We start from the raw sequence: 13,422 nt of genomic DNA on the forward strand, positions 1-13,422 counted from the left end.
TACCAATACAATGATCTAGTCAATGGCTTCACTGTTATAATAGTTTTTAATGAAGATTATCACCATATTGGTCACAACCTACAATATACAAATTAACCTACAACTGAGAAATAAAATTGCCCCTCAAAAAGTTATTTTGAGGGACTTCCCTGGTGGCGCAGGGGTTGCGAATCCGCCTGCCAATGCAGGGGACATGGATTTGATCCCTGGTCCGGGAAGATCCCACATGCCACGGAGCAACTAAGCTTGTGTGCCACAACTACTGAGCCTGCGCCCTGAGAAGCCCACGCACCGCAACGAAGAGTAGCTGCCACTCTCTCTCTCTCCACAATTAGAGAAAGCCCACACGCAGCAATGAAGACCCAACGCAGCCAATAAATAAGTAAATAAATAATTAAAAAATAAATAAAAACACTTGGAGTTTTTTTGTTTGTTTTGGTTTGTTTATTTATTTATTTATTTATTTATTTATGGCTGTGTTGGGTCTTCGTTTCTGTGCGAAGGCTTTCTCTAGTTGTGGCAAGCGGGGGCCACTCTTCATCGCGGTGCGTGGGCCTCTCACTATCACGGCCTCTCTTGTTGCGGAGCACAGGCTCCAGATGCACAAGCTCAGTAATTGTGGCTCACGGGCCCAGCTGCTCCGCGGCATGTGGGATCTTCCCAGACCAGGGCTCGAACCCGTGTCCCCTGCATTGGCAGGCAGATTCTCAACCACTGCGCCACCAGGGAAGCCCTGGATGTTTTTTGTTTTTTTTAAAGTTATTTTGAGAGGTTAGGTTTCTTACGAATTCGTTTTTTAGATACTTGTATCTAAAATTTAAAGCTTACCCTGAAACCTCTCTCTTAGCACACTTTACCATTATCTTTTCCCAACAGTACCCTGTCCATTCATGCTAATTTTACCTGTAGATCTCTAGTTCTATAATATGCCTATGTGACTTGTCACCTCCCACAAAGTCCCCACAGCTGATCAGTGAAATGTTCTGAGGGACACCATTATAGAATATCTCCAAGACTAATGAAATGGCAATATTATTTTCCAAAGAGCATACTCTTTTTAGAGGGGAGTATTCAGAGCTCACTGATATATATATGTATTTGTATCCTGTATCATGTGCTTGAGACTTCAAGTCCTAGGGAACTTTCTTCCCATACCTATCCCCACCCTCTCCAGCATAAATTGCTCTCATTCTGTTGATTTCCACTCTTATTTCTGCCTTCATGTATGCTCAAATCTGTCCTATACATTTTTTTAAACTCTCAATGGACCACGCTATTTCTTGCAATTCAATTTAAACACGTCTTATTAAGCACTAATCAGCCAGACAACTCTGGGATACAAAAAAATGAAGTCTTTTTATCCTGAAGAGAAGGCATTCCAAGTTTTCCAACAGATATTCTTACCTCTCAAAATTCAGGTGACTCAAACAAATGGTCTTAATCTGCTGCCTCCACTTCCTATCCTTTCTCCTGTTTAGAGTTTACTATTTGTTTTACAACACAACATTCCAGCTGAAACAATTCTGGGGTAAGACTATCCTTGATATAAATTCTCAAAGGACAGCATGGTGTACTGGAGTACAGGCATCAGGAAACTTATAGTCCAGGATTTACCACTCATCAGCTGTGTAACCATTCATAGGTAAAAACATGCAGGGAAGGGGTGCGGGGGCATGGGCACATTGGTTCCTCATCCATAAATTGGATTGAATCAGATGATCTGTACAGTTAACTTTCAACTCTAAAATTTTATGAAACACAAAGATCTTCACTAATTTCACATCTCACTGACCTCTATCTGCCACCCCTGATGCTGAGAAATATTCCCTCACTTTCTTTGACTCTGGATACCGATCTCCTCCACCTCTGTGTACCTAGATTAAGATTAACTATATGCAACAGAAAACTCTAATTTATAGTGGTTTAAACATACAAGGTTATAGTCTTTCATGTAAAAAAAAAAAATCCAGAGGCAGCTATGACAATTCCACTATAAGTCATTAGGGACCCAGGTTCTTTCCAGCTTTTTGCTCTGACATCCCTAGGATGTGGGTCCTTACCTACATGGTCCAAGATGGTTGCTAGAGCTCCCCAGTCTTTATATCAGCATGCCAGTCTCAGGAAAGAAAAAAGCTAGAAAAACGTACCCTCATCCTTTAAGAATACTTTTTGGGATGCTGCACGCATCGTTTCCACTTACATCCAACTGGCCAGAACTTATTCACATGTCTCTATCTGTTAGTAACTTGAAAACAATCTCTCCTGCATGGCTACATGACTAGCCAAAAAATCAGGGGTTCTATCAACATCGAGAAGAAGAACAACTATTGAGGAAAATTAAATGTCTCTCTCAAACTCTCTAACTCTTTCTTCTATGCTTCCTTTTATTTTCCATCCTCTTAGCAAGAGCATTCCCCAAAGATCAGTCCTTGGTCCTCTATTCTTCTGTCTCTACACCGACTTTCTGAGGGCACTCACACAGTGTCACAGCTCTATCTACACTAATGACTCTCAAGTCTTTGTGTTCAGCCCTTGCCTGTCCATCTTCTGAAGGCTTCATTTGGATAACTATAAAGTAAAACCCATTATCTTCCAAGCTAACAAAGACAAATAAGTAATTTTAAAAGAAAAACATTTTCAATCTTCTTATTTAAGTCATGGATTCACAAGTATCCCAGACCTTCAAGGTTGGAATTTTGAAGTCACCTCTGACTCCTTCCACAAGTCATGGGTTGCAGGTCATAGTGAACTTCTAAAAAGAAATGGAATAAATTGGATTATATAAGGTTTATATAGCACATGACTTGGGATGTGCGTTTATCAAACTAGCTTTAGCCCCTACAACTATAATGTTCTAAAGTCACCTCCTAATTATCAAGTCTATGAGTCTATCTGCCATAGATATAGAATGTCTGTGCCCCCCCCCTACAAAATACATATGTTGAAACCTAATCCCCAATATGATAGCATTTGAAGGTAGGACCAAAGTGATGGTATTTGGAGGTGACTAGGTCATGAGGACAGAGTTCTCATTAATGGGATTAGTGCCCCTATCAAAGAGACCCCAGAGAGCTTCCTTGCCCCTTCTACCAAGTGAGGACATGGTGAAAAGATGGCCATCTATGAGCCAGGAAGCGAGCTCTCACGAGACCCTGAATCCGAATCTGCCTGTGCCTTGACCTTGGATTTCCCAGCCTCCAGAACTGTAAGAAATAAATGTTTGTTGTTTAAGCCCCTTAGTCTATGATAATTTGTTACAGCAGCCCAAACAGACTAAGATATTATTTTTAGTCCTCATTATACATGACATCTTCAGAGTATTTCACGTTTATTCATCATTTCCTCATCCTCAAAATTCTCTACACTCAGCGTTTCCACGATACCACTCTATCTTGGTTCTCTTGCAATACCTCTAACCACTCCTATCCAGTTTCCTGGCTGCTACTTCTCTATCTACCTCTTAAGTATCGAATTTTCCCTGGGTTCAATTCTTAGGCCACTCCTCTTTTCACTCTATACACATTCCCTAAACAATCTCATTTTTTTCTTTATTTCTGACAATCAGCTGGCTACTGGTAATTGCCAAACTATATCTCTAATCTTCACTTCTCTCCTAACCTCCTGATCCATATATCTGAACACTTAAATGACATCTCTACCTTGATTATAGGCAGGCACATTTAATTCAACATGTCAAAACTAACCTCAGCATTACTTTCTCTCATCCAAATTCATTTCTTCCCCTAAATTCTCCATTTGCATTCACAGCATCATCACCCACCCACTTACCCAAGCTAGAAACTGTTACCCTCAACTACTCTTTCTCCTTTACCCTTCACATCCACTCACTACTAAATTTTGCTAATATGAGCTTTCAAATTTCTCTAGAATCCATATGTTCCTTTCTATTCTCACTGTAAAAGCTCCTGAGTTTTTTCACACTGTTCTTTCTCCCTCCAGTCCATTGCTATTTGAGTCACATTTCTAAGATGTTTATTGATTTTCAAGAATCCCCACTTTTCAACAGACCCCACGGTCTACAGAGTGAAAGCTATAAATTCCATAGCCTAATACACAGAGCTTTTCACAATCTGACTCCAACCTACTCCAGCATCAAAGCTTACCTCAATTCCCATTTACACTATACTTCTCTCCATTCCTGGAACAATCCATTTCACACGTTTACATGTTTTTCTCTCTGCCTATAGCCTCCTCTACCCTTTTTTTCTACCTGGCAAATGCATAGTCATCCTGCATACTGTGGTTTAAACATCACCTTTCATAAGAAGCCTTCTCTCTCCCTCAGTAAAGTGGACCCACCTTCTTCATTTATCACTACTTATTTCAAGACTGTCTCCATTAATGACTAAGTTAGGGATAGAATCTTACTCCTTACTCGTTTATTTTTGTTCTAGCAATTAGCACAATGCCTGGAAAGCAATAAATACTTGTCAAATCAATGAATCCCAAATGGTTCTTGACAACTGGCAACAAAAAGCAACCAAGAAATCCCAACTACTTCAATATAGAATGGGGAAAGAGAGGGGATCCAGGCTGACTATGAATTACAATGGTTCAATAATAAACAATTATCAATTTTTTAAATGTCTCAGACTATGACACCTCAGGTATTGTGCATAAATTTACCTTTTAGCTTATCTCACTTATACTGCTTAAGTAAAATATTTCAAATGCTTTCTCTAATATACTTAAGCAGGTTGATATGAAAGAATGCCAAGAACCTCAAATGATTATGATACGTCATTCCAGGTTAAATACCATCTAAATAAATGGATTAAATTCTAAATGTATTAACGGACAGCAAAAGAAAACAAAAAGAAAAAAGTAAAGGCATATAAGGGAATTAACCCATGTGGTCATTAACAATTTTTCTTGCACAAATCTCAAAGTACGAGAAAGTAAAAACTATAAGAAAAATAAAGACAGTTGGCTAAGTAACTTCACCTACTAGAAACAAATGAAATTTGCTAATTATTGTGCCACAGTACATATGCAAAGTCAGGAAAATAAACTCTTAATTTCAAATTATCAAAATCAGACTGTCATAAAAATCAGTGATTTTCAAGCTATGTTCTCCTCAGCATGACAGTATAGTAAGTCCCCTACATACGAACCTTCAAATTGCAAACTTTCAAAGATACGAACAGGCGTGCGCATGTCCAATCAGGCAAGTTAGTTCACCAGTCTGGCGTACATTGTCAAGCGCGTGCATCTTCTACGAGTGGTTGTGCGTTTGTGTACTTTACTGTACAGTACTGTATAGAATACAGTAGTACAGTATCTTTATTTCAAGCCCAGGATGTCCAGAAGAAAGGGTAAAAGCAGCAGTGATGTAACTGGTACTGCTAAGAAATGCCAAGCAGTAACGATGGAAACAAAAGTGAAAATAATTGAGACAGTGGAGCGACAAGGGGAAGAAGAAGTAGGTGAAGAACCGAAGAGATTCACAACACAGGAAATGGCAAGGGGATTTTATTTGAGGAGGCACTGTTAGTTTTTGAGGCACAGGACCCAAATGTAAAACGGAACATGAAGGTTGCAGCAGCTGTTCAGAATGCAATCCAGTGCTGCCGTGTCATCTATGATGAGGAAAAAAAAGGTACTACCCAGACATCACTGGATCATTTTTTCAAGAGGGTAGATAGAATTGAATCCAGCAAGGAACCAGAACCTGTGCCATCAACGTCAGGCATGAGTGAAACTGCAGCTTGCCCTCCATCTCCTATTGCTGATGATCCTTCAGGTCTACCATCTCCCACCTCCTCTCACTCCTCCAGTCAGTAACTCCTCTTGCCTGTTCACTCGATGCCAGCCCCTGTATGCCAGTTGTTGTACTGTACTACTCTACTTTTCAAGGTACTGTACTGTAAGATTAAAAATGTTTTTTTTGTGTGTTTGTTTTTTATGTATTATTTGTGTGAAAAGTATTATAAACCTATTACAGTACAGTACTATATAGCCGATTGTGTTAGTTGGGTACCTAGGCTAACTTTGTTTGACTTACGAACAAATTGGACTTAGGAACGTGCTCTCAGAACAGAACTCGTTCGTATGTAGGGGACTTACTGTAGTATTCAGAAGAGCACAAAATTGGAAACAAGTTAAATATCCAATAATAAAGTAAATGATGAAGTCATTATTATACCCCTTATAATACCCATTATTAATATACCCACAAGATGTAATAATTTAGCCACTGAAGATTATGTTTTTCTGGAATTTAATAGAATAACCTTTCCCTATGTCATCGATGTTAAGGAAAAAAATAAGGCCACTCTGGGTGTCTTTTTATCTTCCTTATAGCTTTTTTTAAATTAAACTTTTATTTTAAGACAACTATAAGAAATAATACAGGGCTTCCCTGGTGGTGCAGTGGGTAAGAATCCGCCTGCCAATGCAGGGGACACAGGTTCAAGCCCTGGTCCGGGAAGATCCCACATGCCAAGGAGCAACTAAGCCCGTGTGCCACAACTACTGAGCCTGCGCTCTAGAGCCCGTGAACCACAACTACTGAAGCACGCGCGCCTAGAGCCGGAGCTCCGCAACAAGAGAAGCCGCCACAATGAGAAGCCCGCACACCATCAATGAAGAGGAGCCCCTGCTCGCCACTAGAGAAAGACCGCGTGCAGCAACGAATACCCGCAGCCAAAAATAAAATTAATTAATTAATTATTTAAAGAATACAGAAATCCCATTTCTCTGTACCCAGTTTCCCTCAATGATAACATCTTACAAAATTATAGAACAATATCAACACTAGGATACTGACATTAATACAATATACTTTCTTGTTCAGATTCCCCCAGTTTTACTGTACTCATTTGTGTTTGTGTGTATTTAGTTCTATGCAATTCATATGTAGGCTTATGTATCCACCACCCAGTCAAGATACAAAACAGTTCTACTACCACAAAATCCCTCCTGTTACCCTTTCATAACTACACCCATCCCTCACCTTCCTTATAGTTTTTTGTATTTTCCATATGTTCAGCAGCTGGGTATTCATTCAATACATCTTTATTAAACATCTACTATGTGTCAAGCACTCTTCTTTGCATATAATTCAAATAGCATGTATTAACTATTTTTTCCAGTTTGTAAAAGTAATTTTTCAAAAGACAAGGTTTTTTCTTTCAACTCAACTTTAAAATAGAAATATGAAAAAAATCAACTAAAAAGTATTATTAATTGAAAAGATACTTTAGGAACAAAAATAGTTTAGTATGTTGAACAAATAATTCCAGGAACATTCTGGAATTAAACACAGAACATTTCAGTATCATATTATCATAGTATGATTAGCTTTTAGAGAGATGTAGGTAACAAAATCATACTAACTCCTGAAGAAAGCTTTATAACAAAGGTTTGCAGACTCAATTAGGTTTATTCTTTACTTACAATTCAAACAAGTACATAGATTTGGTGGATTTTCTTCCAGTAAGTTTTGTGGGTTTTTTTAATTAAAGTGGTTTTTTTTTGGTCTTTTTTTTAAATATTTATTTTTGGCTGTGTGGGGTCTTCATTGCTGTGCCCGGGCTTTCTCTAGCTGCGGCAAGCAAGGGCTACTCTTTGTTGCAGTGCGTGGGCTTCTCATTGTGGTGGCTTCTCTTGTTGCAGAGCATGGGCTCTAGGCGCGCGGGCTTCAGTAGTTGTGGCTCGCGGGCTCTAGAGCACAGGCTCAGTAGTTGTGGCGCGTGGGCTTAGTTGCTCTGCGGCATGTGGGATATTCCCGGACCAGGGCTCGAACCCCTGCATTGGCAGGCGGACTCTTAACCACAGCGCCACCAGGGAAGCCCTCTTCCAGTAAATTTTTACAGAGAGTTTTACATAAAAAAGACTACTCAAAGGATACAACTCAAGATATACAAAACTATTCTAATGCCTAAAAAGTGATTCAAATTAAAACACCTACTCTTCAAAAGCTATTGTTAAGAAAATGAAAGGGCAAGCCACAGATTGGAAGAAAATATTTGCAAAACACCTGATAAAGACTTGTATCTAGAACTTAAAAATTCAATAATAAGAAGCCAACAAATGCAAACTATTACATATAGAATGGATAAACAACAAGGTCCTACTGTATAGCACAGGGAGATAAACCATAATGAAAAAGAATATAAAAAAAGAAAGTATATATGTATAACTGAATCACTTTGCTGTATAGCAGAAACTAACACAACATTGTAAATCAACTATACATAAATTAAAAAAAAGAAGCCAAACAAACAATCCAATAAAAAAGGGCAAAAATTTGCTCAACCTCTTTACAAAAATATTCCAATGCAATAGGCACATGAAAAGGTGCTCAACATCATTAGCCACCAGGAAAATTCAAACTGAAACCACAATAAGATACCACTACATGTCCACTAGAATGGTTAATTTTTTTTTAATAATATAAATAAAATTTAAAAGACTAACTGGAACTCTCATACATTGCTGGTAAGTATGCAAAATGGCACGGCCAGTTTGGAAAACAGTTTGGTGGTTTCACATAAAGTTAAACAGACACTGATCATATGACCCAGCAATTCTTCTAAGTATCTACCCAAGAGAAATGAAACCATATGAACAGTCAAAGATCTGTCTGCAAATGTTCAGAATAACTTGGTTCATAATAGCCCAAAACCAGAAACTCAAAAGTCCACCAACTGGTGAACGGATAAACAAACTGTATTATATTCAGCAATAAAAAGGAACTGACAATACATACAAGATGGATAAGTCTCAAACATATTTTTCTAAGTGAAAAAAGCCAGACATAAAAAAGTATACAATTCCATTTATAAGACATTCTAGAAAAGACAAAAACGCAAGGACAGAAAATAGATCAGTGATTGCCAGAGGCTAGGGAGGGAATTGACTGCAAAGGGGCACAGAAGAGCTTTTTGGAGGGAAGTGTTCTCTATCTATATCTTGATTTCGGTAGTGGCTACACTTATGTATACATCCGTCAAAACTCATTGAACTGTTTAGTTAAAAAGGTGAATTTTATTGCATGTAAATTATACTTCAATAAACATGACTAAAGAAAAATTATCCCAAGTTAAAAAAAAAAAAAAAAAGAATACATCTTGCTATCAAGATTCTACAATTTATAAAAGCTTCTGGATTTTGTTACTTAAAAAAATAATCTTCCTTTTCCCTACTGTGGGATAGAGAGTAGTCATTATAGCCCTGGGGTGGGGTGAGGGTTGTCAGAGCCCAGGTAAACCAAGGAGGTACTCTATGTGGGGAGGAACGGCCAAATGATTTCAGTCAGAGTCCAAGCGCTGCAAGGAGGGTGTCAAAGCAGAGGGGCAACCTGGCATGGGGCACTGGGTGAGCACGGAATGAGGACGACATCGTGCTCCACATGGAAGCAGAACCTAAGTGGAGTGAGAAGTATATCCACAAATAGTGGGGAAGCTGACATGGGGAGCCGAAGCCAGGGCAGGTTGAAAAGGGTGTCCCTGTATTGGGGCATCTTGGTATGGGCTGTTAGGTCCTGACAGGGACAGGGGGCTGGGAGAGAAAGAATGAAGAATCTGAGCCCAGCAGAGAGAGGAAGGCATCCAGGAGAGGAGAGGGTGGTAACAAAGATGAAAGATTGGTTAAATACAGGGAGACTGAACAAAGAAGTAAATATATTAAGGATAACGGAAGCCAGATTTCTCACTGTCAGAGAAGAATATTACAAATATAAAAAAGGAAAAAACTAGACTGGACCCTGGAGTGTTGGCGAGAAATCAGTGGTACTGGTGGGAACTCACAGTTTTCAATACATATGGATAAACAAATAAATATAGACATAAATATGTGTGTGTGTACACATACATATATTCCCCGGCTCGGTCCTTTAAGAAAGTCTGAGAGCAGTAACAATACAACAGCAATAAACACACAAGCACTGAGATCTTAGCTTCTAAATACCATTCTCCATTAAAACAATCCAGGTCTCCCTAGAGAAATGGCTGATTCCAGGACTAAAGGAGGGACAGTACAAGATAAGCCCAGAACATCTTCTTATACCAAAAAGTAAAGACATGCTCAAAGAATGGTGGGGACATGTCATAAAGACACGGAAGCCAGCTTAAATGGGCTCTCGTTGGCCAAAAGAGGAATAATTTGAACTAAATAAACAGTAACAATATAACTCAGCAAAAAAACAGAAAACCATGTATCCATAGATATAAATGCATAAAGGAATACAAGTCTGATGAGGAACAAGACACATAGTTTCAAAGAAGTCCTCACAAAAACCATTTATTAATTAACTATTAAATATTAACTTTAGAGTGAAGAACCCTGGCAGACATTGCTTATAATCAAAGTAATCAAGTAATCAAAGTGAAAATCACCAATAATAGACAAACTGAAATTGTACAACAGATAGGATGCAATGAGCACCACTTCTGTGATATTCCTGCCCAAATACATAACCTGTATGTATCTAATCATAAGAGAACAGATAATCCCCAATGAGAGGTATTCTACAAAATAACGACCCTATAATCTCCATTAGGGTCAAGGTTATGAAAATCAAAAGATGAAGGAATTGTTTCAGATTGAATAAGTCATGCAGCACATGGCCAAAAATGTATTTAAAGTAAATGAAAATGAAATTCATTGCGATCGAGAATAAGTACGCAAGCAGCAAACTCCTGAATATCGGTACGATTCCTCAGCTGAGCTCAAAAGCCATCCAAGAGCTTGCCTCACCTCTGATGAGATGGTCCTGTGACAAATAAATGCAATACATAATTCTGAACTGGATCCTTTTGCCAGTAAAGAGATTAATGGCATAATCAACAAAACTTGAACCAGTCTGAGAACTAGATGGAGTACTATGCCAGTGTTAATTTCCTGATTTTGATGATTGTACTGTGATTATGTAGGGGAATAACCTTGTTTGTAGAAAATACACACTAAAGCATTCTGGGGTGATAAGGGAGGGCATCAGGTCAGCAGCTTCCTCTCAAATGGTTCAGGGAGTAAAGAGTTCGTTGTACCATACTTGCAAGTTTTGTGATTGTTTCAAATTTTTTTAGAAGTGAGGGGGGGGGGAACCCCAATGTCGCTAAAAATGAAATAATGTTAAAAACAAACTGTGATTCTCCATATTGTTAATCTTGGTAATAAGAAAGAGACAGCAGACTATGCAAAATTACTAGGAAATAACAAATAAAATTTTGGAGCCAGAAAATACTTTAAATATAGCCCAAGCCCTTCTTTTGTTAACCTCAATCAGGTCAAGAGTGATGAAGGACTAAAGAATATAAAAGGTCCCCGCTAAAGGAAGTTATTAGGAGAGGAATAGTGAAAGGGGCAGTACACCAATAGTGGGTAGAACAATGGTATTCTGATGCTACAAATGGCTGTAACCATCAGCAAAACACAATCTCAGCATCTCCTCTGAAAAATGAAGGAACTGTCTAGCTGAGATCTAAAATTCCTTGCAAATGTGCGACCAGAATTACCCTGAAATGGACGTGCTTCCCCAGCTCAAGTTATTATTACATTATGTGTAGCTATACAGTAATACAAAAGAATACAAATACAAAAATAAACGTGCATAAACCCTGAATTCTCTTCAGTTGTGGAAATCCCTCAATTAAATTAAAATGCAATGCATTTGCCAGATTGTTGCTTATGAGGAAAATTTTGTGACAAATGAAAAGAATTAAAACACACATTAATGTGAAACAAGATCACCTTCAGCGGTCTGCTAACGGTCCTTACCTAAAAGACAGTGTTCAGGACTTAGGGGGAAGGGGGGGCGGAGCTGGGACGAAGTGAGAGAGTAGCATTAACAAACATACACTACCAAATGTAAAATAGCTAGCTAGTGGGAAGCTGCTGCGTAGCACAGGGAGATCAGCTCGGGGCTTTGTGACCACCTAGAGGGGGTGGGATAGGGAGGGTGGGAGGGAGGCCCAAGAAGGAGGGGATATGGGGATATATGTATACGTATAGCTGATTCACTCTGTTGTATAGCAGAAACTAACACAACACTGTAAAGCAATTATACTCCAATAAAGATGTTAAAAAAAAAAAAGTGTTCAGACTCATTCTGAAATAACCGTCAAATTTGTTCTGAAAGAACGAGGAGCATTTCCTAGAAATGTTTAGAAGTTTAAGGATCCTTTCCCCTTCCTCGGTACCACGCGTCCACTGGCGCGGTGACTAGACAGGCCCCCACCAGCTCAGGGGTGAGGGAGCACAGGACTCTCAGCACTTCCTTTCGGAGAGGACAGCCCCCTGCGTCACTCGCTACTCACTCAGGATGCTGGGCAGAAGTTTATCCCAGAGAAACTTAGCACAGTTGGCTCCCGCCCTACCAGCCCTGCGGTCCTGGCCCAATCCCGCCGGCACCGGGGCGCTGCCCCTGGTACCCAGCCCCCTCCAGAGCGAGGGTCGCGGCACCAAGACTCGCCCCAGCTGACCCAGCTGGGCCGCCCCGGGCCCGGAGGACACGATCTCCTCCTCCCCCTCCCCTCGTGCCGGCCCCTCACGCCCACCGCGAGGCTCAGCGGGGCCAAGAAGGCCGGACGCCGAGCGCCCGCTCAGCCGGGGCCCAGCCCGGCCCTCCCCGCCTCCAGGCCGCGACGCCCGGCCCCGAGGAGCCCACTGGACGGCAGCCGGGGGGCGGGGGCGGGGAGGCCCGGGGGCGGTGCCCGTCCCACACCCTTACCTGGCTTCTCGTGGTCGTAGCCTACTACGATGAAGTAGTCGGCCAGCCGGGCCATGGCCGCCGCCGCCGCGCCGGGGAAGCGGGTGCCCGTTGCCGCCTTCGCCGCCGCCGCCCACCCGGTCCGGGAGGGCTCAGCATTTTCCCTGCAGCAGCAGTAGCGGCAGCGGCGGCACTTCAGCCATGTTTGACAACCGAGGCGCGCTCTGCGCCTGCGCCGCGCTTAGCGTCCGCTCCTCCCCCACCCCCACCCGCGCTGGCTCTTTGACCTGACCCCCCGGCGGAGAGCCCACCCCCACCCTCTTGGCGCCGCTAGGACAGCTGGTTTGGGGAGTGGGCTGCCGGGCGTATTGCCACCACACGCCGCCACCGCAGCCGCTTGGGGTGGTTCACTTTGAGGCCTGGCTGCCCCTCCGCGGCCCACCTCCCACTCCCCTATTTTTCCTAAAGCAGGGTGTCCTTCCTGCCGCCTTCTCCACTCTTTCTTTCTGGGTCTGGGAAGAAGAGACAGGGATGGTTGAGGGGTCCCCTGGAAAGTTTGCTGCTTCCCCTCCCCCCTCCCCCTCCCCTTCCCAAGACGAGATTCTCCCGCCCTCGACTGGAAGCATGGAATTTGCACCGCCAGGGCTTTTGCTGCACGTTTCCTGTTTATGTTGTGCAGACGGGAATTTTAGGAACATGCCACCGAGTAGGCGGAGGAGGAAGAGGGTTTTGCTCAATCCTCAGAGGCG

At 41.5% G+C, this 13,422-nt stretch overlaps 1 protein-coding gene across 4 annotated transcripts in view; it reads right to left on the minus strand.

Annotated features, from left to right (window-relative positions):
• Positions 1–12,946, minus strand: part of SBF2 (SET binding factor 2) — a 464,799-nt gene extending 451,853 nt beyond the window's left edge. For 3 of the 4 annotated variants that reach the window (XM_036859910.1, XM_036859912.1, XM_036859909.1), the window contains exon 1: positions 12,695–12,946. In XM_036859910.1, coding sequence (XP_036715805.1) covers positions 12,695–12,749 — 55 coding nt within the window. In that variant the 5' untranslated portion in view covers positions 12,750–12,946. The remainder of the gene's footprint in view (positions 1–12,694) is intronic. The other variant, XM_036859911.1, reaches the window with a different exon arrangement.
• Between the last annotated feature and the right edge of the window lie 476 nt (positions 12,947–13,422).

This window comes from Balaenoptera musculus, chromosome 8 (genome assembly GCF_009873245.2).
Source record: "Balaenoptera musculus isolate JJ_BM4_2016_0621 chromosome 8, mBalMus1.pri.v3, whole genome shotgun sequence".
NCBI lineage: Eukaryota > Metazoa > Chordata > Mammalia > Artiodactyla > Balaenopteridae > Balaenoptera > Balaenoptera musculus.